At 42.9% G+C, this 27,106-nt stretch overlaps 1 protein-coding gene across 1 annotated transcript; it reads left to right on the top strand.

Moving 5' to 3' along the window:
- Nucleotides 1-9,761: 9,761 nt before the first annotated feature.
- On the top strand, nt 9,762-26,973 carry LOC147660699 (uncharacterized). The gene is made up of 5 exons (XM_086951529.1): nt 9,762-9,819; nt 15,695-15,730; nt 21,932-22,369; nt 25,978-26,193; nt 26,689-26,973. Exons 3-5 carry the CDS (start codon nt 21,932-21,934, stop codon nt 26,971-26,973), a joined length of 939 nt encoding a protein of 312 aa, XP_086807655.1. The 5' UTR covers nt 9,762-9,819; nt 15,695-15,730.
- Nucleotides 26,974-27,106: the final 133 nt, after the last annotated feature.

Consider the following 27,106-nt stretch of genomic DNA (forward strand, 5'->3'; position numbering starts at 1 on the left):
CGAATGGATCACTTTACATACCCCACCGCGATCTGCTAAGACAACATCTAAAACCATACGGTTTTGTAATGTCATAAGTCTCTCCGCCTCAAGTTCTGTGGTGATATTACCAAGGGCACTGGCAGTAATATTAGCTGTCGATTCTACCACTCGAGTCAAATGTCTCAGGTTCCTACTATTAACCATAGGTCCCCAAAACGGGAGGAAACCCTTGAAAAAGTCTCCTGCCTCTTGACCGGCAGTATCCTCTTCGCTAATTACGCCTCGTACAACTCTAGTCTTATGATAATCGGCATCTACAGTGAACGTCGGAGGCAACAAATTTGCAATAAAACATGATCCCATGAAGTCTGCGGGCAACCATGTGTATGCACGATCATGACAAATAAAGTATGTACCCTTGGCAGCCAGAAACACAGGGGACGGGGACATTGGCAGAACGTAACTTTCAGTGCAAGCACTTACTCCAAGTGAGGCTTGCGAGCCACGACCCACAAGACAAAGATTACCAGTGTGGGGTACGACCCATATTGGAGACAAGCTTTTAAGCTGCTTTTCATTAGTGAACATACTATATTCCCCTCTACTTAGGACCCTATAGGCTTGTACTTCTTCTTTAGGGATAAGAAAAGGATCATGGATCTCATCTTCCATATCCTCTATAGCCATCGATAGCAGCCTCTGATACGAGGTAGGACCAAAGTTGGGGGAACGTTGTTCTTGAGTGGGGTGGAAACCCAGTGCGCTTCGAAACATTGTTTGGAATGCTCGAGCTGACCCTTGGGAACTATACGGTAACACCAGATATGGAATTCCCTTACCCGTAGTATGTGGCATCAACCCACACACCCAACAATTAGTAGTGTTAACCACTAACTGATGCTGATGGAGGAGCTGAATAAAGGAATTATTGCGGAATTCTACACGTCTAGCCTGCTCGTGTTCCGGTAACATATGAAAAGAATGAGGAGAAGCAGTAGAAGTAAGGTTAGGGTAAGGAGTAGGAGTAGGAGTAGCAAGGAAAAAGTAAGACATAGTGTAATACACCCCACCCGCCAAAAATGCAGAAGCAGTCAAAAACAAAACAAACAATTGGGATACAAAACATTTCGTACGGCTAAGTTTCTGCAGCTTGACTCTATACGCCTGAGCTCCTTCCAAATCATTCAGCTTCGAAAATGCCATTTCCCTACGACCGTCCGCAACGTTTCTTGACGCACTTCGTTCTGTGCAGCAATAGTCAATCCCCAGGAGTTCCTAGGAACCGACGGTCTTTAACCTAGCGTCAAGACCTACTGTCCAGAAGGAAGTACGCGCGCGGCCCTACGGCCCTCAATACACAATATATATTTGCACAATATTTCTCAGCTGTGGAAGTAAAAAGATACAAGAAAGAAGCTTGATATATGTACAAAAACTTTTCAATGATATGAATGTTCAAAGTTGATCATGGGAAACGAGAATATTGCAGTTGTCAATTTCAGCAAAGCAAGAATATTTTATTTGTCCTTAGTGTGAGATCGCAAAGAATATCGATGTTTCCCTGGACGTGTCTGCTCGTCGAACAAAGGATCTGTTGAAGAGACAGCGTCCTGCTGATCAGTTCGTTGATCTGGTCTTGAGTCTCTTGCTGACAAATGTTCAACAGTGGCTTTCTGCTGCGCTGAGGGTTCTCCAACAAGCTGTGCGTCGCTAAAAGGTACAAACGCCGGCAATGTTTCTGTTTCTGTTGACGCAATGCCTTTCCTTATCCACGGGTCTGCCGGCAAAGGAATAGGGACTCGCTTACAATGGGTAGCATGTACCCAATTTTTCCGCCCCTCAAGACGAACGGCAGTCCTCGTGGCCAGGAGCACCTGGTAAGGTCCGGTGAATCGGGGGTCCAGATTGTTTTTTCGTGAGAAGTTACGAGTAACCACCCAGTCCCCGGGCTGGAGCTGGTGGCCTGGACCCTCCGTCTGCGTCGGCAAGGCGTCGTAAACCTGTTGGTGAATTAACCTCAGTTTAGCAGTCAAGTCATGTAAGTAGTCAATCAACATCGGATACTCAAGATCAGAGAATATTCCTGGCCTAGGAACCCCCCACACATTCGCAGGACGGCCGAACACTATTTCATAGGGGCTAAGCCCTATTCGGGAGTGTACAGTCGCCCTAGTTGACAGTAATGCTAGAGGCAAAGCATCAGGCCACGAAAGTCCAGTCGTAGCTTGAATCTTCGCTAATTTTAGTTTAAGGGTGCCATTGTACCCTTCAACCAATCCAGCTGACTGGGGATGATTGGCGCTATGGAATTTTTGATTAATTCCAAGGCCCTTACACACACTCTTCATCACACTTCCAACAAACTCACTTCCGTTATCTGACCACACGACTCTAGGCATTCCATACCGAGGAAAGTATTCCTTCAGTAGGATTTTCGCAGTAGACAAAGCAGTATTGTCTTTGAGGGGATAGGCCTCGATCCATCGGGAGAATGCGCAAACCACAACCAAAACGTATTTCAGGTTATTGCATCGCTCCATATGGATGAAGTCCAATTGGATCACCTCAAAGGGATACGAAGGAGGAGCAAAACTGCCAGGGGGAGTTGGGGTTCCTTTGCCAGGATTGTACATTATACACACCATACAATTCTTCACCAAACGTTCAGCACACTTAGTAATTCCATCATTCTTCCACACATCAGCCAGCAACTTGCAAATACCTTTCGCGCTAATATGTGCTAACCCATGTGCCATTTGCACAACGGCCAGTACATACGCATCAGGCAACATCCATCTTTTCTGATCCGACAAATCAATCCAGCAACCATTCACATCCAACCTTCCCGTACTTTCTTTCCACTTCATCTTTTCAGTGTCGGTGGCCTCATTCTGAATTGCTTTCACACTCTCTATGGTATTTTCACACATACTTGATTCTGTAGGCCACCTAACCGAACTCGTCACATACATTCGAGTGCTAAGGTTCCGAGCAGTCTCCTTAGCAATCTCATCTGCAAACGCATTACCACGACCAACATCATCCGTCACTTTACGATGCGCACTACACTTAACAATTGCAACTTGAGCAGGCAAAGTCAATGCATCCAAAAGATCGTTCACAAGCTGGCCATGCTGTATTTTCGTGCCATGCGACGTCAAGAAACCACGCTCTCTCCACAACCGTCCAAAACTATGCGCTACACCGAAAGCATACTGACTATCGGTGTACACATTCACACGTTTACCTTTTGCTAATACACATGCTCTAGTGAGAGCAATCAGCTCTGCAGCTTGGGCAGAATTCTGATTCAATCTCGCAGTCTCAACAACAGTATTCAATGTCACCACAGCATAAGCAGTAGTCACATCACCATTCGGCAACTTAAAACATGACCCATCCACATACAGGATGCCATCCGGGTCCTCCAATGGGGTGTTTTTAAGGTCCACACGACCTTTTGTTTCCTCTTCTGTCCGCAAGTAACAGTCATGTTCTGCTACTTCATCTGACTCTGCACTAATTGGTAACAAAGTTGCCGGATTGAGGACATTACAACGTTTTATCTGAATGTGGCTTGCCAAGAGCGTCAATTCGTACCCAGATAACCTCGCACTCGTCAAGTGCTGAGTTTTCGTTCGATTCAAAAGAGTATCGACTGCATGCGGAACCATCACTGTAAGCATATTATCCATGACCAATCCTGCTGATTGTCGGATGGAGACCGCAGCTGCCGCAGTTGCTCTCAAACAACTCGGCAATGCTCTAGCTACTGGGTCTAAGGTCGAGGAAAAATATGCGCATGGACGTTGCTTACCACCAAAAGGTTGCGTTAAGACGCTTAAAGCACAACCTTCCCTCTCGTGAACATATAACGTGAACGGTTTACTGTAATCAGGGGTACCTAACACAGGAGCCGAACACAATGAATCACGTAATTCAGAAAAACTTTTCTGACATTCTTCCGTCCATGGTAAAGGAGTCGAAACATCCTTGCACGTAAGAGCCACCAATGGTTTCGCTAGCAATGAAAAATTAGGAATCCACTGCCTGCAGTACGATGTGATACCTAGAAAGGCACGCACATCTCTTTGGGTTTGTGGCACAGCCATGCGTGCAATCGCTGCAATTCTCTCTGGGGTCAATCTCCTTCCCTCCTTTGACAATAAGTGACCTAGATAGGTTACTTCTTGACAACAATATTGGAGTTTAGAAGGTGACACCTTGTGATTTAACTCACAGAGATGTTGCAGCAACGACACTGTAGCGATTTTGCAAATGTCCTGAGTATCAGCAGCCACCAATAAGTCGTCGACGTATTGGATTAAAGCCGCACCAACCGGCAACTTAAACGCATCTAGTTGACCCTTCAAAGCTTGACTGTAAATCGATGGACTTTCACAGTAGCCCTGAGGAGCGCGTTTGAACCGGAAGCTACGTCCACCAAGAGAGAAACCGAAAAGGTCCCTGCTTTCTTCGGCAATCGGGATGCTGAAAAATGCATTTTTCAAATCAATCACCGAAAACCATGAAGCAGTAGCTGGAATCAGAGTCAGTAGCGCCGTGATGTCAGGCACAACAGGGAATTGAGGAACCACAATTTTATTTACCTCCCGTAAATCGATAACAAAACGATAAACAGGCGGTTTGGTAGGATCAGTACGTTTAAGAATTGGCAGTACAGGACTATTGCACACGTTTCCCCGAGTTTCTTCAATGACATCTTTCTCGATCAAATCATAGATGATCGCTAACAAAGCTCGTTCACCATCAAGGGAGATACGGTATTGGGGAATACGTGGCAATCGCACATTCGATTTCAACTGAACAACATAAGGGGAGATATCAAGTAGGCCCACATCATTTGGACCCGTCGCCCACAAAGACGCAGGAAGAGAATCCAATTCCGGTGGAAGCTTATCGAGAGACAAGTACATGGGAGAGACTACTCTCTCTCCTAACGTAAGCTTTACACCCGCAGGAGAACAATACAAAGTTGCATACAAGCGTTTAAGCAAATCCAGACCCAAAAGAATTTCGCCACAACCAGTAGACAAAATCAATGGAGCTTCGAGCTCACGAGGCCCAATTTTAAGGGGCAAAGGGCGCGAAACTGGATTGCTAACGGGGGCGCCAGAGAATCCAACGGAAACATTTGTTAAGCCAGACAAAGGTGCGCCAGGGAGTTTCGAATGCATGATAGAACTTTTCGCTGCACCAGTGTCCAACAGAAAAGGCTCAACGACGCCCGATGTAGCAACTGCGACGTAAGGCCCTCTCTGATCAACCGGAACTGATACCACTCCCTCTCCTTGTCTTTGGCTGTCCTAGTAATTACTATCGTCAGTTCCCTGATCGACGTAATAATCGTCTACATTGTACTGCGCAGATCGTCCTTGCGATGATCCACGTTGATCGAAACAGTTATTAGAATTTGATGAATGGTCAGAGCGATCATTCTGAGCACCACGACCTCTACCACGTGATGCGTGCTGTGAACCACCACGGCCTCCTCTAGACAAATTACCACCACTACGGTCATTTAAAGCAGGACAATTGAATTTAATGTGTCCCTCCTGTCTACAATAAGCACATTGGTTGTACCCTAATGAAGATCTTTGGAAAGAGGAATCATTACGCGGCTGCAATCGATTCGATTGCGACTGCGATCTATTCTGCTGAGGCGCATTCTGAGTAGAACGCGGCGGATATGCTTGTTGTAACAACACTTTAGTTTTTAGCTCTTTCGTTTTTTTATCAGCACGGTCATTTTCCTCTTTCTCTCTATTCTCGTAATATTGTGCCGTAGCCAATATCTGAGCTGAGGTAGAAACGGCCCACGCACTTTCTGAATTCCTTAATTTATTGCTCAAGTCGGGCAATAAGTTTGACACAAACTTATCCACAAACAACCTCTGTCCACCCTCAGTACCCATATCCTGTCCACTATGATCAACGAATGCTTCCTCGAACCTCGTAAAGAAGTCCGAGACACTCTCATCTTTCTTTTGCTTACAGGCTGACAACTTATCCCAATTTACCTTCATAGCTGGCATAAGCGTTTTCATTAATGTAATGATTCGCTGAGGAAGTTCAGCAATCAACTGATCGGGTTTAGTAGCAGCCACTTGTCCAGCGTCTGCCGCTGTAATGGCATTCCAATCACCACCTAATTCATTTGCGTGATCTTGGTGACGAATCTTCGCCCATACCGGTTGTGGTACGATATTACCGAACAACATGTCGATATCGGCAAGATTCATTATCGTAGCGTCTACGAGCTGCGATAATTCCTTGTAATACCCAGCAGGATTTTTGCGAGGATCGGGCAAAGTTTGTTTCACCTGAAGCACTTCCGATCGTTTCCATGGGAGGTGTATCCACACTCTCTGGAAATGTGCCGCTACTGGCTGGGCAGCATTAGTATTATCAGCTGGTATCCAAACCGGCGGAACTTCACGCATAAGATATTGGCCAGACTCATCTTGTTTTTCAATGTCCTCAACAAACAATGCATGAGGAATAGGAGCGGGACGAAGAGATAGCAACCGCTCAATAGCACGTCGGACATTAGTGTCTACTATCAGTCCAGTTGCGAACTGAAGCCGAAGTTCAGACAGGGCGGTCAGCACCTCGTCAGGCGCATTAACCACTATCTGATCATGTAAGAACTTGCACATTTCATCAAACACATATCTCTGAGTTGGTATGTTGAATTGACTAAACGTTTCAAGGACAACACGGGGTGGATTTCTAACAGGGTTTATCATCCAACCCATCGCCATATTGTATAGCGCAACACGTTCTCTATTACCAGGAAGCTGGCTACGTCTCTGAGGACCATCAGAACCAGCAGACCCAAAAACAGGCCCGAGCGACTGGAAGAAGTTTGTCGCAATGGGAGAATTACGATTACGAGTAGAGGGAGAAGAATAAGACACAGGACTAACAAGAGAAGGAGTAGAGACATTAGCAGCAACAGGGGTTAACAACACAGGAGCAGTAGCGGGAACAGGAGTATGTGGAAGCGGAGGAGCAGTAGGAATAGAAACAGGCAAAGGAGCAGGCGGAAAAGCGGGTGCAGGTTGAGGAACTGGTGGAGGAATAACAGGTGGAAGAACAGGTACGGCAGGGACCACAGGAGCTGCGGTACCCTGGACGTACGGAGGTGGCGACTTCATAAGATAGGACATTAAAGAATCCTCAACTGCCTCTTCCTTCTTATCCGACTCCGTAGGCAAAGCAGGATAGCATTTGTCTATGGACATACGCTGTAGCCTCTCAAACACTTCCTTATCCTTATCCTCCTTATCACGCTGAAACTGCTCAGCTTTCTTCACTATAGTAGCAACAGTATCTCGCTGACTACGTTTATTCTGTCTGATTTCTTTCTGTCGGGCTTCTTTGCGCCAGAACCGAAAGGCATCAAACATGGCCGGCCTAGATTTGCGTTCGAACAACTTTATTTCCAAATTATCTAAGATCGACGCTTCGAAGCTACCGTGAGGTGGCCAACGAAGATCGCCGTCTTTCTTTGTATATTTTATCCAATAATCGTTAAAAGCAATTGGGCCTAGCCCATGTTTGCTATATAAATCATAAGTAGGAGTTCCAACCGGAGGTATCGGACACGAGTCCTCCAGCAGGGAATCCGCACCACAAGGTCTAAAACAACTGAACAAAGTACTACGACCAGGCATCTTGCACACTAGCCGAGTTTCACAAACTTCAAGGGTTACGGGATTTCGGGATTTACCAAGTCCCAGCAAAGAACTAAACCCTCGGTCTTTGGCGGCTGCAGTCGTCAAACAAATACAACAACAACAAAGTACGCTAGCAAAGTGTCACCAACAAAAACACTCACACAGCGTGTACAACAAAGACACCCGCTAAAGTGTCTACAACAAAAACTCTGGGAGCGACCCACGAATACTTAACTCAAAGATCGATGGCGTCCTCAGGAAGGCCCGTCAATCGTCTCGCTATACCAAGGTCTACGCCAGGCGCCAAAACAGGTCTACAGTCAGGGCAGCAGTCCGTCGCAGCCGTTAGGAGGCGGGAATCTTCGCGGGAAAAGTCTTCGGGCCACTTATTTCGACAACAGGATCGATGAAGCGGGGTGCACCTTCCCTCGGAGATTTCACACGAAGTTCCTCACGATCGTCGGGCTTGAACCGGTACCACTGATGCAGCCCCACGTTGGGCGCCAACTGAAGGACTGGGTTCTTTTGGACCCAGCGGTGCCAGGGCACAACACCTGAAACCTTCGTGGGTAACCTGCTCCGGCGTACAAGTCACAGAGACACGGGACACTTCCTTCGGCGTCAAAGAGTCAAGGTTTATTTACTGCAGGGAACACAGAAGTCACAGGAAGTACATCGAGTGTAGTTCGGGGAGACTGCTTCGAATTGTATTTGTGGATCGCTCCTTTTATACAGTTTTTACCCATAGGATAACATGTTACACAAAAGTTTACAACCTGGTTCCCACAAGTCGCTCTCAGAGGGGTCGCTTTGGTCACTTTGAAACACACAAGGTCCGGAACATAAGTGCGGAAACATTTGGCGGTTCCCAACTGTAAAAACCCATCTTCCCACCATTAGCAAATTCCAATCAGCAGTAAAGTAGATCGAAATAGGAACGAAGACAGGTGCAGAGGAAGACGGAGACAGTGGGGAGATCGGAAAGGGTGTAAAAGGGGAGGTATCGAGAAGCACGAGATACAGGCATCAAAGGGACGCGCCTAATGAGATGCACGGCTGAGACAATAAGCCCGTGCGGCAGGATGAGCCTCGAGCGGCGCCATCTGCCTTACAGTAGCATCCCCCTTGTACAAAGAACATGTGTCTTCCGCCAATATCTTGGGAGTCCCAGGGTCGCGAAGCGGACAGCGTCCGTTCGCTGGCTACTTGAGGGCAAGAGACAAAATGGATGCCGTATCTAAGATGGAACCCGTGGGTACAGATGAAAAACCCACATAACAAACGAACGGTTTAAGTTAGCACAGCGAAACTGCGCACACTTACTAAACTCGTCATTTGCGGTTCATAGATACTAGACTCGACCATATTCGTGCTAGTCGAAAACACCACTTACAATTGTCACGGAACCTCAAGTTGAAGTCCAATTACACTAACGTAAAAAAAAAAAAAAGGCCCTTTGCTTTGTCAGTTCCGAGCAAACTCTTATGTGCGCTTAAGGGAGTTGCCCAGGGAAGTCTACTGTCGCGCCAATGTCGAAACTCCATCTGCATACACATTCAAACATTCACACTTCCAAGTCGCGCACATCAGCTAGTGTGACTTTTCCTTGGGGCAAGGGAAGGACTAAAAGCTTTGATCCTTTCTTAAACCAAAAAAAAAAAAGATTCTTGCATCGTTACCCCCTATTTAAGCAGAGGGACGGGTCACTTTAAGTCATACTCTGTTTTTACCTGCGAGGACAGAACTTCGACTTACAGAACGACGCTGTACTTGCTGCTATCGACCAACAGCCACTGAAAAATTACGCCATTCAATCTTAGAACGTAAGTGCATGGAACTTTTATTTCTCTACATCTAAGGGACAGTATTGATAAATTTACTTGCGTTTATTAGAACGGTTACTATATCAACATTGCACCTGTGTTAAATTATTGTGCGACATGTTCGTTGGCAAATCTACATTTTCTATGGTAATACTTAGCAAAGGAGTACGTAATTTCTCAAGCAGGTCATACCTTTGTTTAAACCAACCGATACATATTGGTTTTTTTTATCGTTATATCTTGTAGGTTATTCGTACGCTTTCAACATTTCCTTGATAGGGGGAAAGAAACTGCGCACCAACATATATCATGTAAGTACAGCCAACTGTTCACTCTTCTACACAATTTTTACTTCCGTTCCTAACACTCCGACTCGCCACACAGAACATTTCTTCCAATAATTCAAGGCACAACATACGTTTGACACACACCCTCTCGTACATCTCCTTGTGTTACCTTTTCACGCACACACAACTAACAAGACTTACTAAATTACAATCACGACATATTGATTGCAAGCACAACTTCAAGTTACTTGACACTATCAACAAGAGCAACAGTACCCACAGCTTCACCTTGCACCTAACACACAAAAGCGCACACACATTATCACATTCACATGCATAGGAACAAACATCCCCGTTACACCATGCGAACTACTTTCGGAACATTCGTCCGCAATCTCATATCATAACACTTCGCCACACTCCCAGGAACATTTCCTTCACAATTTCAACTACATACATTACTTGCACACTAACTGGGTACACTTTCAATATTACACGCAAATCGCATTCATTCTCAGATTTAATGCAACACAGTAACTACTCCTAATTACAAGATGACACACACACCTTCTTTTTACGTCGGTTACTATTACCTTTTCACGCACACACGGTTAAGAACACATACTATATAACACGCACGGCGAATTGAGTGCAACCACAACAGAACACTCCTTACGATTTTAGTCACAGCTTCACAGCAATACAGTAAACAGGATGATCGGACTGAACAGTGAACAGAGCTGCAGCTTACACTACTCACACACACCTTGTCATATTATCTTTCAATATTACACGCATACCGCTTGCATTCTCAGATTAAATGTAACACAGTAAACAGTGCAAGTTACAAGATGACACATACACACCCTTTTTTTACATCTATTAGTATTAACTTTTCACGCACACACTGTTAAGAACACATACTATATCACACGCACGCCGAATTGAGTGCGACCACATTAGAACACTCATTACGCTTTCATTGACAGCTTCACAGCAAGACAGTAAACAGGATGATCGGACTCAAGAGTGAACAGAGCTGCATCTTACACTAATCACACACAGCCTGTCACATTAGGCAAAACACTGACTGCCACCCTTATACAGCACGTGCGACTCCAACGCAATCTAAGATCATAGCACTTCGCCACTACAGCACCAAACTTTCAGGCACAACTTCAAATTGCACATTTATTTGCACGCAAACAGGCTACACTTTACAACATTCACGCAGAATGCATTCATTCGCAGCTTTACTGGCACACAGTAAGTAATCCAAGTTACTAGCTGACACACGAAAACAGCCGCTCGTACAACTACTAGTATTACCTTTTCACAAACACACATCCAATAACACATTAGCCAGGATTAGCTGCCTACAAAAATAAACACTTGACTTTACACTTACTACACTATTCACAGGCACATTGTAACATTAGGGGGAATAGTACAGCCATAAACCGTTCGCAACACTTCGCCACACCACAACAAACTTTTCATACACACATTCTACGAACAAGGGGACTTTCACACACACCCTCTATTACATGGCTACTCACAATCTTTCTCTCAGGGGCCAAATTTACTGTTTACTTTGTGTCCAAGGACCGCATCGGTGGGGGCAGGGTCAGTGGTTAAGGGTCGGGGCTACAGCAACAACATAAAACTGCCCATGAGGTTAATCACAGGACCCTGCAGCCGAAGGCTTCGTCCACTGAGCCCTCCCGGCATACACATAATTTTCTCGCTCTCTTTCTCTCTTGGTCTCCCTCCCTCTCTATAGCACACTAATCACACACACCCTGTCACATTAGGCAAAAGACTGACTGCCACCCTTATACAGCACGTGCAACTCCTACGCAATGTAAGATCATAGCACTTCGCCACTACAGCACCAAACTTTCAGTCAGAACTTCTAATTGCACATTTATTTGCACGCAAACAGGCTACACTTTACAACATTCACGCAGAATGCATTCATTCGCAGCTTTACTGGCACACAGTAAGTAATCCAAGTTACTAGCTGACACACGAAAACAGCCGCTCGTACAACTACTAGTATTACCTTTTCACAAACACACATCCAATAACACATTAGCCAGGATTAGCTGCCTACAAAAATAAACACTTGACTTTACACTTACTACACTATTCACAGGCACATTGTAACATTAGGGGGAATAGTACAGCCATAAACCGTTCGCAACACTTCGCCACACCACAACAAACTTTTCATACACACATTCCACGAACAAGGGGACTTTCACACACACCCTCTATTACATGGCTACTCACAATCTTTCTCTCAGGGGCCAAATTTACTGTTTACTTTGTGTCCAAGGACCGCATCGGTGGGGGCAGGGTCAGTGGTTAAGGGTCGGGGCTACAGCAACAACATAAAACTGCCCATGAGGTTAATCACAGGACCCTGCAGCCGAAGGCTTCGTCCACTGAGCCCTCCCGGCATACACATAATTTTCTCGCTCTCTTTCTCTCTTGGTCTCCCTCCCTCTCTATAGCACACTAATCACACACACCCTGTCACATTAGGCAAAACACTGACTGCCACCCTTATACAGCACGTGCAACTCCTACGCAATGTAAGATCATAGCACTTCGCCACTACAGCACCAAACTTTCAGTCAGAACTTCTAATTGCACATTAATTTGCACGCAAACAGGCAACACTTTACAACATTCACGCAGAATGCATTCATTCGCAGCTTTACTTGCACACAGTTAGTAATCCAAGTTACAAGCTGACACACGAAAACAGCCGCTCGTACAACTACTAGTATTACATTTTCACAAACACACATCCAATAACACATTAGCCAGAATTAGCTGCCTACAAAAAAAAAACTTGACCTTACACTTACTACACTATTCACAGGCACATTGTAACATTAGGGGGAATAGTACAGCCATAATCCGTTCGCAACACTTCGCCACACCACAACAAACTTTTCATACACACAATCCACGATCAAGGCTAACATGGCTACTCACAATCTTTCTCTCAGGGGCAAAATGTACTGTTTACTTTGTGTCCAAGGACCGCATCGGTGGTGGCAGGGTCAGTGGGTAAGGGTCGGGGCTACAGCAACAACATAAAACTGACCATGAGGTTAATCACAGGACCCTGCAGCCTAAGGCTTTCTCCACTGTGCCCTCCCGGCATACACATAATTTTCTCGCTCTCTTTCTCTCTTGGTCTCCCTACCTCTCTATAGCTCTCTCTCCCTCCCTATAGCTCCCCCTCCCTCTCTCCTGTCTTCCTCTGTCTCACTCTAACTGTGTTCCTCCCTCTGTCTCACTCCCCCTCTCTTCTTCCTCCTCTCTCTCTCCCTCTATCCCTCCCTCTCCGTCTCCCTCCCTATCACTCTGCATCTCACTCCCTTTCTCTTCCTCTCCCTCCATTTCCCTTCCTTTCCCTCACTTTCCCTTCCTCTCTGTCTTTGTACATAACTCTCCATTTGCCTCCCCTTTACTCCCTCTCTATCTTTCTACATTACTTGCACACTAACTGGGTACACTTTCAATATTACACGCACACCGCATTCATTTTCATATTCAATGCAATATAGTAAGTAATCTAAGTTACACGATGACACACACACACATTTTTCGGTACGTCTCTCACTATTAACTCTTCACGCACACACTCACTCCCTCTCCATCCCCAACAACAATTCCAGCATTTAAAACTACCCACAGACACATTCAAGTCCCACATCCTCAGCAATTCTCAACTATTTTCATAATACAAATAACGACACTACTTTAAGGGGGTCGTTATTTTTGCACCCTCACACACACTCACCCTCACCCTCACTTACCCGCAACGCCTCACCCTCACTCACCCTCAACACCTCACCCTCACTCACCCTCACTCACCCTCAACACCTCACCCTCACCCTCACTTACCCTCAACGCCTCACCCTCAGTCACCCTTAACACCTCACCCTCACTCTCACTCACCCTCAACGCCTCTCCCTCCCTCACCCTCATCCTCACTCACCCTCAACACCTCACCCTCACCCGCACTCACCCTCATTCTCACTCACCCTCAATGCCTCACCCTCACTCACCCTCAACACCTCACCCTCACTCACCCTCAACCCCTCGCCCTCCCTCACCCTCCCTCACCCTCAGCCTCACTCACCCTTACTCACCCTCACCCACCCTCACGCTCATCCTCACTCACCCTCACTCACCCTCAGTCACCCTCAGTCACCCTCACTCAACCCCTCACCCTCACTCACCCTCACTCAACCCCTCACTCAACACCTCACTCTCTCACTCACCCTCAACACCTCTCACCCTCAATTTCACTCACCCTCACTCATCCTCAACCCCTCCCCCACCCTCACTAGCCCTCAACACCTCACCCACACACCCTCAACACTTCTCCCTCAACTCCTCACTCACCCTCACTCTCACTCAACACTTCAACACCTCAGCCTCACCCTCACCCTCACCCTCACTCACCCTCAACACCTCACTCACCCTCAACACCTCATTCTCACTCACCCACACTCACCCTCATCCTTACTCACCCTCAACTTCTCACCCTCACTCACCCTCAATCTCTAAGCCTAACCTACCCTCACTCACCCTCAACCCCTCACCCTCACTCACCCTCACTCACACTCACCCTCACTCACCCTCATGCTCACTCACCCTCAACACCTCCTCCTCACTCACCCTCACCATCACTCACCCTCAAACCGTCACCCTCACTCACCCTCACCCTCACTCACCCTCAAACTCTCACCCTCATTCACCCTCAACACCTCACTCACCCTCCCTCACCTCACTCACCCTCACTCACCCTCACCCACCCTCAACACCTCATCCTCACTCACCCTCACTCACCCTCACTCATCCTCATTCACCCTCAACCCCTCACCCTCAACCCCTCACCCTCAACTCTTCACTCACCCTCGACGCCTCACCCTCACTCACCCTCAACCCCTCACCCTCACTCACCCTCACCCACCCTCAGCCCCCCTCACCCAACCCCTCACCCTCAATCACCCTCACCCTCACCCTCATTCACCCACAATCCCTCACCCTCAACCCCTCACCCTCACTCACCCTCAATACCACTCACCCTCACTCACCCTCAACCCCTCCCCCTCACTCACCCTCACCCTCAAAACCTCACCTCACTAACACTCAACACCTCACCCTCACCCTCACCCCCTCAACATTTCACCCTCACTCACCCTCAACCCCTCACCCACACTCACCCTCTCTCTCCCTCTCTAGCTCCCCCTCCCTCTCTCCTGCCTTCCTCTTTCTCACTCTAACTTTGTTACTCCCTCTGTCTCCCTCCCCCTCTCTCTCCCTCCCTCCATCCCCGTCTCCCTTCCTATCACTCTCCGTCTCACTCCCTTTCTCTTCCTCTCACTCCATTTTCCTTCCTTTCCCTCACTTTCCCTCCCTCTCCCTCACTCTCCATCTCCCTCACTCTCCCTCCCTTTTACTCCCTCGCCATTTCCCTCCCCTTCACTCCCTTTCTGTCTTTGTACATTACTTGCACACTAACTGGGTACACTTTCAATATTACACGCACACCGCATTCATTCTCAGATTCTATGCAACACAGTAACCAGTCCAAGTTACAAGATAACACACACACACCTTTTTTTACGTCTCTCAGTATTAACTTTTCACGCACTCACTCACTCTCTCTCTGTCCCCCTTTTCCTCCCACTCCCTCTCTCTCCCTCTATCATCTCACCCTGCCTGTGTGCCAGCCGTGGCGCATACACTCACAGCAGCACCAGAGCTCTTAACAGGTCTTTAAAAGACTATTTACATGCTAATGTGGCCTTTACGGGAAAAATTCGAAAAGATATATTCTAACCATTATTTTTTTTTCTCCTTTCAGATTATTAAAACAACAACAAAAGAAACAGAAGTTAAGGTAAATACTACTTTGCCAGTTAGTTTAAAAATAGTCAAAAGTTCATACCTTACAGTCCCCCAAAAAATTTGTTACTTCACAAACCTTCTTAATTTACATTTGTTGATAAAAACATTTCAGTATAACTTATAAGATGCAGAGATGCTTGAAAGCAAGTTACCATCAAGGGAATAGCAAATTTAATAGCAAATCACAAGGTAAGCAATGCTTACCAAATAGTGCTTTTGCTGTCTTGCACAATTTATGCAAGCCAGTAACTACTTGGAACTCTAATGATCTGCATTATATAATGGACCGTGGGGACGCTTTATATTTACAAATGCATTCTATTAACAAAGAAACACTTATGCATCCAGATGACCTGCCAAGGTATATAGACCACAATCAAGAGATATATTCACTTTTGCTACGGAATGCTTACTACGGTGATGTCCTTAAACGTTTTGATAAAGCCTACCCAGATATTAGCACAGCATTAAATGTTACTATTAATAAGCACTGTGGTGTTCTACTTTGTATGAATGTTTATGTAATAGCTATTTTCAAACATATGCAATCCTACTTTGTATTTGATTCACATAGTAGGGACCATGAAGGCATGCCTCATTCAAACGGAACATGTGTTACAATTGCATTTAATTCTTTTGAAGGGCTAATTCAATATGTTATGAAACTAGCATATAACTTTACACATCAGGCTGAGCAATGTGTCCAATTTGAATTAACACCAATAGATATAAAAGTCGTTAAAAGGAAATCCTTTACAAAAGCACTTACTGTGCACAAAAAAAATAGTCACCTACCGCAAGAAAGAAAAATTTGGGTACATACTACTGAATGTACTCCTAATCAGACTATAACATCAACAACAATGTCTTCAGATGATTTACTGAATAAAAGTAAGGGAGGGAATAGCAATACTAATCATTTAGCACAATTACCAGGTAATAGTAAAGCTATACAGGGAACAAATAAACAGTCTCGGAAAAGAAAAAGGGATTCAAGTACATGTCCAACTAAAGTTGTACAAAGAAAAAAAGTTAATACAGCTGAAGAAGACATTACCAACAGTCAACTAAGTGCTACTGATAATAACATACCCATATTCACGCAGGCCCAAAGACAGAAACGAGGTAAACAAATCCATACAATCATTCGCAAATTCCACCGGGAAATATTGCATGGGCCAGAGTACATTTGTACTCTTTGCAATCAACTGTGGCATAAACAAACGTTGCTAAATATATGCAGTGTTAGCCAATCCGAAATTTTCAACAAGTGTAACATTAGTAACAAGAAAACAAATTTTATTTGTAAGACTTGCTATTATTACATTCGCAAAAACAAAATACCACCATGTTCTATTGTAAATGGCATGGGGTTCCCAAATGTACCAGTTGAATTAGAATTATATGATTTAGAAGAAAGATTAGTTTCACCTAGGATACCATTCTTACAAATTCGGAGTCTGCCACGCGGTTTTCAAAAATCATTATCAGGTGCAGTAGTTAATGTACCTGCAGATGTTATGACAACTGTTACAATTTTACCAAGGCAAATTAATGACGCCATGACAATCCCAGTGAAATTAAAAAGGAAATTAATCTATAAATCATATACACATTATGAGAATATTAGACCAAATACAGTAAAAAAGGCAGCTACATGGCTAGCTAAAAATAGTACAATGTTTAATGAATATGGTGTTACGATTAACCCTGACTGGGAGTATATACCTCCAGAAATAGAATCTCACAATGAGACTTCTGAGACAAACAATTCATCTGATAGTTCTGACAACATAGAAGCTGGGAATTTGGATACTATGTTAACAAATGAAACTATTACTAGTAATTCGCTGAATGTGTTAAGTTTCGCTCCAGCTTAACATAACACGCAAGAGGTTTATATGAGGATAAAGATTCAGAGTTTTTGGCTTTCCCTACTATTTTTTGTGGTGAACGAAGGCCTAACAATAAGGAAAGACACATACCGGTACATTATAGTACTATTTGCCAAGCAGAGTTAAGGAGTTATGATAGAAGAGTCGCTAAATCTATTACTAATGTGTTTTTTAAACTGAAGAAATTACATATTAAGCAGATCCATGGTAAAATCAACATTTCCATCAGAAAACATTTTACAGATGGGAATAAAATAACTGCTAAAGACATTAAATGTAATATTGCCAATGTTTTACAGTTTAATGAGGGTTACAAAGTATTAAAAACTATACGCAGTTCACCTCCATATTGGGAAGGTTGCAAAAAAGATATTTTTGCAATGATAAGGCAACTTGGCATACCCACTTTCTTTTTGACTTTATCTGCTGCTGAAACAAAATGGCACCATTTAATAAATATACTATTGAGAGTTAGAAACTTAAAGGAATGTACAGAGGAAGAATTCTTAAACATGTCTTGGGAAACTAAAAGTAAATTAATACAAGAAGATCCAATAACATGTGCAAGACAGTTTGACTATCAAGTTAGGAAATTCTTTAATTGTGTTTTGCTGAATGGCACTAATCCAATTGGGGAAATAGTAGACTACTTTTACAGAGTCGAATTCCAACAAAGAGGTTCTCCACATATACATGCATTACTCTGGGTAAACAAAGCACCATTGTATGGTGTTTCACCAGTGGAAGAAGTCAATAGCTTTATTGACAAATATATCACTTGTCATAAGTCTGAGAACCCTGTTTTACAACCGTTAATAAATCTACAAAGGCATGGTCACACCAAAAATTGCAGACGTAAACAGCAACGGACATGCAAATATCAATATCCAAAATATCCAATGTCAAGAACGCTCATATTAGAGCCATTAACACTTGAGGAGACAAATAAGCAATGGCAAGATAATATGAAAATAATACATGAAGCTATGAATAATACTACTTTTAATACACTTTCTTTTGAGGAATTTTTAGGCTTCATTAAAATGGATGATAAAGAATATATTACTTCAATACAAACTAGCTTACAAAAAACAACTATTTTTTTGAAAAGAACACCAGGCGAATGCTTCATCAATAACTACAATAGTACTCTTTTAGAAGCTTGGCGAGCAAACATAGACTTGCAGTTTATACTGGACCCTTATGCTTGTGCAGTCTATATTATCTCATATATCAGTAAATCGCAAAGAGGAATTAGCAAACTTCTAGCGCAAGCTGCTAAAGAGGTAACAAGCAATAGTAATATCAAAGATCAACTTAAACACATAGGAAACAAATTCCTCAACTGCACAGAAATTAGTGCTCAAGAAGCAGCATATCTAATTCTTCAAATACCATTACGGAAAAGCTCACGATCATTTGTATTTATTAATACTAGCCGTCCAGAGAAAAGAACTTATTTAATGCGTGATATCGAAACTATTAATAACTTGCCCGAAAATTCAACTGACATTCAATGTGAAAATATTATTATTAAGTACTGCAAACGGCCACAATCATTAGAGATGTGCACGTTAGCAGACTATTCGGCTAATTTCAACTATGTGAAGAAAAAAACACATGGGAAAGAAATAAATGATTGCGAAGATTTACTTGCAGAACAAAACTTTTACAGCTCAGATGAGGAAGAATTAGAAATAGAATGTAGTGACGGAAATAAAGAACAACAGAAACAGAATTATGATTATGCTTTAAATAAGCGCAGACAAGGGAAAATAATACGCTTTTGCAGATTTAGCAAAAATAATGAACCAGAAGAGTATTATAGAGAAATATTAATGTTGCACTATCCATGGAGGGAAGAAGAAAAAATACTAATCAACAAGGAAACTTACTATGATAGGTATCTGGAAGTTAAAACATTTGTTGACACACAACTAAAAATCTATAACAAACAGCATGGCGAAGTTACAAACATTATTCATGAACAGTGTCATGAAAATGTAATTTCACCTCCTCTATCACCAACTGTTAATATACAGACAGAAGACCAAAATCCAGAAAATAATAATAGATATGATTTGGCTCTAGATTTAGGAATTAGAACTACAACTGAAGAACAAAGCTCAACTAACGTTATTTTACCCAATGAAAAATACCAACAACTTATGCAAAACTTAACGGAAGAACAACTTAAATTTGTTTACCATCACTTGCATTGGTTTAAAACTACAAGCACTCCATGCTATACTTTTTGCACTGGAGGGGCTGGTGTTGGGAAAAGTTTTGTAATATCTGCACTATATCAAACTTTACTACGCTACTATAACACTAAGGCAGGTGAAAATCCTGATAATGTTTATATCTTACTTACTGCTCCAACAGGAAAGGCTGCCCATAATATTAATGGCAAAACACTGCATAGCACTTTCAAAATACCTGTGTCGCAAAGTTTGACTTATAAACAACTGAGTCATGAACATAGAACTGCTCTACAAATGGAAATGATGCATGTTAGAGTTGTTATTATTGATGAAATTTCAATGGTAGGACACAATATGTTGAATTTTATACATAACAGGCTTCAAGAAATAAAATCATCTAATGAACCATTCGGAGGAATTTCTATTTTAGCCATTGGTGACTTTTACCAATTAAAACCTGTATTTGACAGATACATTTTTCAGGATTCTACACAAATGTATGGTCCTTTAAGTGCTAACTTATGGAAAGAACATTTTAAAATTTTTGAATTAACAAAAATTATGCGCCAAAAAGAAGATCTACAATTTGCTCAATTACTAAACCGATTGAGAGAAGGCAAGCACACTGAAGAAGATATTTCACAAATTAAGCAAAGGGAAATACAACCTGATGAGAGTTTATTAGAAACAATTCCATATATCATGTCAACTAATATAGAAGTTAATGAAATTAACAAAAAGGTTTTAGAAAAACATTGCAAAGATTATCCAGTCTACATAACAGTAGCAAGCGATACCGTCAGTTCTGATTTGTCTGAAAATGTGAAAAAAACTATTCTTAAGCAACTGCCCAAAGATCCACAGAAAACAATGGGCCTTTCACATACATTACACATTGCCTTACAACTTCGTTATGATTTAAGTTGCAATGTGGATGTCAATGATGGTTAAACAAATGGCGCAACTGGTGTTGTACAATTAGTTGAATTGATTAACAATACACCTATTATTGTTTGGTTGTTATTTGACAATCCCAGTATAGGACAAACAACCAGACAACAATATAAACACTTATTTCATTCACAAATACAAAATACATGGACACCAATACATGCTATAGCTAGACATTTTCAATACACTAAAAAATTTATTACCATTATACGGAAGCAATTTCCTTTACGCCAAGCATCAGCACGCACTATACATCGCACACAAGGTGCAACTCTCGAACCACTTTATATACACTTTAATAACAGCAAGATTCATCATTTGCATTATGTTGCTATTAGCAGGGCAAAATCAATACAAAATGTATATGTACACAATTTTGATGAAGGTAAAATTTTAGTACATCCACAAGTTAATGAGGAAATGCACAGATTAAGGACAGAAATGCCACTTGAAATACATATCCTACAGTTACATACATACAGTGCACATTTCAATATCATTGCACACAATATAAGATCACTACAGAAAATTTTTTCATCTATGGTAGCGGATAGGAATATATTAGAAGCAGACATTATTTGCTTAACTGAGATCAACACTACAAGAAATGCTACAGCTAATGATTTCACGATAGAACAATACCATCACATTATATTTGATAAATTTCATACATACAACACAAACCATGGAATGATTATGTACTACAAGAAAGATTTATTTATATTGCCTATTTATGAGACACGTGAAGGGATAGACATTTTACATTTTACTCTACAGATTTATAACACGGATTACCTTATTATTATTTTATACAAACCACCCCAAAAAAGTATAACTTCTCTTTTTGATTTCATCACAAATATTACGGATTTTTACCCCACACACAAATTGATTATTATAGGGGATTTCAATGTGGATGTATCTCAACAAAATGCAAACACCAAGCAATTACTTGGATTCTTTGAAACAAAATTACAATGTCAACAACTCATTAACAGCTACACAACTAACTACCAATCCATTTTAGATCATATATATACAAATGACCAACTACACAACTATGGTACTTTAGAATGCTATTACAGTGATCATAAAGCAATATGGGTTTGTATTTAACATGTTATATCACATTTTCTATTTCAGATGATGTCTATTGAAGAAATCATGAACATTAATACCGATGACAACAAACCATATCAGAAACCCATAAGAGTTAATGTCATCAACTGCTCAGGGAAAACTACTTACAAAAACGCTAAACAAGAGCAGAAAATTCTATTCCATTTGGCTCTAGCAGATAAAACTGGAACCATAAAATGTACTTGTTATCAAGAAAATTTATATGAGCAAACTAAAACTAACTGTGGACTACTGATACGAAACTTTATTATCAAAAACAAAACAATTTTAATTACAAAGCAAACTAAAGTAACCAAATTTCCCGCTCTGACAATTGAGGAGGGCCTGATCCAACAAGCAAACAACATTTTGCATCCGCCTGCACCATCGGCTTCTCCCATCAAGGAAATAAAACGGGCAAGTCTAAAAAGTCTGATGACGGTTTCAGGGACAATAATTGCCGTAAGTATGAACGCAAACATGTCATCATGTCAACTAAAAAAAAACCATTGTCTCGCATTTGAAAAGTTGGACTTATTAGTATTGTAAATGACATATCTTATTTATTTTTTATTTTTTAAAATTGCAAGTCTAAATAGTCTTATGACTGTTTCAGGGACAATATGTGCCGGAAGTATGAACGCAAACATGTCAGCATGTCTACTAAAAAAACGCATAGTTGGCTTACACGCAAATTACACATTTAGTAACTTCACTAACAAGCTCAAAAAAGGTTGCATTATACACTCTCACACTATGTAGAAAGTACGAGTTTTGGAAAATATAATAGGCCAGTGCTTTGGGGTATACTACAAATTCAAGTACTCTCCACAAAGCCATTTTTTTAAATAAATAATGCAATCTGTTAGAAAGGATGTTCATTTGGGTCCTGAAATATAATACATTATATTGCCATTCATACAACGCACTAGTACTATGTGTTTTTACTGTCACTATTTTATACAATGCTTATTTTTTTGTTTACGGAAAGGACGCAAAGACTGTCTTTACATCAATGCCTCACCCTCAGTCACCCTCACTCACCCTCAACACCTCACCCTCACTCTCCCTCAACACCTCACCCTCAACAATTCACCCTTAATGCCTCACTCACCCTCAATCTCACTCACCCTCAATCACCCTCAACACCTCCCCCTCACTCACCCTCACTCACCCTCACTACCCCTCAACACCTCCCCCTCAAAAACTCTACCCTTCTCCCTCAACTCCTCACTCACCCTCACTCTCACTCAACACCTCAACACCTCAGCCTCACCCTCACTCACCCTCAACCCCTCACCCTCAATAACTCACCCTCACTCACCCTCATCCTTACTCACCCTCAACTTCTCACCCTCACTCACCCTCAACACCTCACCCTCACTCACCCTCAACACCTCACCCTCACTCACCCTCAACACCTCACCCTCAACAATTCACCCTTAATGCCTCACTCACCCTCAATCTCACTCACCCTCAATCACCCTCAACACCTCCCACTCACTCACCCTCACTAGCCCTCAACACCTCCCCCTCAAAAAATCAACCCTTCTCCCTCAACTCCTCAGTCACCCTCACTCTCACTCAACACCTCAACACCTCAGCCTCACCCTCACCCTCACTCACCCTCAACACCTCACCCTCACTCAATCACTCACCCTCACTCACCCACACTCACCCTCATCCTTACTCACCCTCAACTTCTCACCCTCACTCACCCTCAATCTCTCACCCTCAACCCTCACTCACTCTCACTCACCCTCAACACCTCACCCTAACTCACCCTCACTCAGCCTCACTCACACTCACCCTCACGTAACACCTCATCCTCACTCACCCTCACTCACCCTCAACCCCACCCTCACTCACCCTCACCCTCACTCACCCTCAACCCCTCACCCTCACCCTCACCCTCACTCATGTCATCATGTCTACTAAAAAAATGCATAGTTGGCTTACACACACATTACACCTTTAGTAACTTCACTAACAAGCTCAAAAAACATAGCATTATACACTCTTTCACACTATGTAGAAAGTACGAGTTTTGAAAACTATAATATGCCAGCGCTTTGCTGTATACTACAAATACAAGTACTCTCTACAAAGCCATTTTTAGCAATAAATATTGCTATCTTTTAGAAAGGATGTTCATTTGGGTCGTTAAATATAATACATTATATGGCCATTCATACAACGCACTAGTAATATGTGTTTTTACAGTCACTATTTTATACAATGCTTACTTTTTGTTTAGGAAGAGGACGCAAACACTGTGTTTACCTCAATGCCTCACCCTCAGTCACCCTCACTCACCCTCAACACCTCACCCTCACTCACCCTCAACACCTCACCCTCAACACTTCACCCTCAACGCCTCACTCACCCTCAATCTCACTCACCCTCAATCACACTCAACCCCTCACCCTCACTCACCCTCACTCACCCTCACTAGCCATCAACACCTCACCCTCAAAAACGCAACCCTTCTCCCTCAACTCCTCACTCACCCTCACTCTCATTCAACACCTCAACACCTCAGCCTCACCCTCACCCTCACCCTCACTCACCCTCAACCCCTCACCCTCACTCACCCTCAATCCCTCACCCTCACTCACCCTCAATCTCTCACCCTCACTCACCCTCACTCACCCTCAACCCCTCACCCTCACTCACCCTCACTCACACTCACCCTCACGTAACACATCATCCTCACTCACCCTCACTCACCCTCAACACATCACCCTCACTCACCCTCACCCTCACTCACCCTCAACCCCTCACCCTCAATCACTCACCCTCACCCTCACTCATGTCATCATGTCTACTAAAAAAATGCATAGTTGCCTTACACACACATTACACCTTTAGTAACTTCAATAACAAGCTCAAAATACATAGTATTATACACTCTTTCACACTATGTAGAAAGTACGAGTTTGGAAAACTATAATATGCCAGTGCTTTGGTGTATACTACAAATACAAGTACTCTCTACAAAGCCATTTTTAGCAATAAATAATGCAATCTTTTAGGAAGGATTTTCATTTGGGTCGTTAAATATAATACATTATATTGCCATTCAGACAACGCACTACTACTATGTGTTTTTACAGTCACTATTTTATACAATGCTTACTTTTTGGCTACGAAGAGGACGCAAACAAAAATGTGTTTACCTCAATGCCTCACCCTCAATCACCCTCACTCACCCTCAACTCCTCACCCTCACTCACCCTCAACACCTCACCCTCAACACTTCACCCTCAACGCCTCACTCACTCTCAATCTCACTCACCCTCAATCACCCTCAACACCTCCCCCTCACTCACCCTCACTCACCCTCACTAGCCCTCAACACCTCACCCTCAAAAACTCAACCTTTCTACCTCAACTCCTCACTCAACACCTCAAAATCTCAGCCTCACCCTCACCCTCAACTCCTCAGCCTCACCCTCACCCTCAACTCCTCACCCTCACTCACCCTCAATCCTTCACCCTCACTCACCCACACTCACCCTTACCCTCATCCTTACTCACCCTCACTCACCTTCAATCTCTCACCCTCACCCTCACTCACCCTCACCCTCACTCACCCTCACTTACACTCACCCTCACCCTCACGTAACACCTCATCCTCACTCACCCTCACTCCCCATCAACTCCTCACCCTCACTCACACTCAATCACCCTCAACACCTCACCCTCAATAACTCACCCTCACCCTCACTCATGTCATCATGTCTACTAAAAAAATGCATAGTTGGCTTACACACACATTACACCTTTAGTAACTTCACTAACTAACTCAAAAAACATAGAATTATACACTCTTTCACACTATGTAGAAAGTACGAGTTTTGAAAACTATAAGATGCCAGTGCTTTGGTGTATACTACAAACACAAGTACTCTCTACAAAGCCATTTTTTGCAATAAACAATTCAATCTTTTAGAAAGGAAGTTCATTTGGGTCGTTAAATATAATACATTATATTGCCATTCATACAACGCACTAGTAATATGTGTTTTTACAGTCACTATTTAATAGAATGCTTACTTTTTGTGTAGGAAGAGGACGCAAAGACTGTGTTTATCAATGGGCAAGATACCCCACTCAAATCGATTACAATAAAAGATGCAACAGATGATATAAAAGTGACACTGTGGAGAGAAGCATCACTATTTAAAATACATCTTGGAAAATATGTCACCCTGACTCACGTCACTGTACATGAATTCAATTGCCAAAAAATATTGAATACAACGCGCCATAGCAAAATGGAGGTAAGCACAACAAACAAAACATTTTGGAATTATCTCTTTCAGCCACTCTTGGACTTTCACCCAGTCTTGCCCTTTCACCCACTCTGGCCCTTGCACCCACTCTGGACCTTTTACCCACTCGGGACCTTTCACCCACTAGAGACCTTTCACCCACTCGGGACCTTTCACCCACTCGGGACCTTTCACCCACTCTGTGCCGTTCAACAACTCTGGCCCTTTCACCCACTCTAGGCCTATCACCCACTCTAGACTTATCACCCACTCTAGACTTATCACCCACTCTAGACTTATCACCCACTCTAGACCTATCACCCACTCTGGACCTATCACCTACTCAAGCCCTATCAACAACTGGGACCCTTTCACCTACTCAGTCCATTTCACCCAATGTGTCCCTTTCAACAACTCTGTCCCTTTCACCCACTATAGGCCTTACACAAAACATAAAGTATACAAATTTACAAACTAATTGTTGCTTTTGTTTTCTCTCAACAGGTAACAGCCCCACCAGAGGAAAAGATGGACATTCTAATTTATGGCGTCGAAAACTCCACAGAGGAAAATAGTATTATCACAATAAAAGTGACAAACACAGACGAATATCAATCTATGCCCATCGAAAACGAGATCTTAATTAAATGGTTTATGTTAGATGAGGAAGTTGACAACATCGGAGATGCCCTTGTCCATTTTTTGCCACAAACTTTTGAAGTGGTCTTTTGTAATGGCAAAATCATAAAGATTCTTAAAGAAAAAGACGATGAAATATGTTCTGACTGAAATTTGCATGTTGCCAGGATATCTTATTTTTGTACAAAGTTAAACAATAAATATTTGTGTTTTTTCCAAAAATAAAAAGGTGTGGGATACAAATTTTAAACTTCTATGGTAATTTTTTCACTACAGAAGGGAA

This window comes from Lissotriton vulgaris, unplaced genomic scaffold (assembly GCF_964263255.1).
Source record: "Lissotriton vulgaris unplaced genomic scaffold, aLisVul1.2 SCAFFOLD_712, whole genome shotgun sequence".
Taxonomy (NCBI): Eukaryota; Metazoa; Chordata; class Amphibia; order Caudata; family Salamandridae; genus Lissotriton; species Lissotriton vulgaris.

Excerpts from the sequence above, each read along its gene's own strand:
- LOC147660699 (XM_086951529.1), top strand. The coding sequence starts at position 21,932 with ATGATGTCTATTGAAGAAATCATGAACATTAATACCGATGACAACAAA. Across the intron at positions 22,370-25,977 it reads TTTCAGGGACAATAATTGCC|GAAGAGGACGCAAAGACTGT; the intron begins GTAAGTATGAAC and ends CTTTTTGTGTAG. Across the intron at positions 26,194-26,688 it reads CGCGCCATAGCAAAATGGAG|GTAACAGCCCCACCAGAGGA; the intron begins GTAAGCACAACA and ends TTCTCTCAACAG.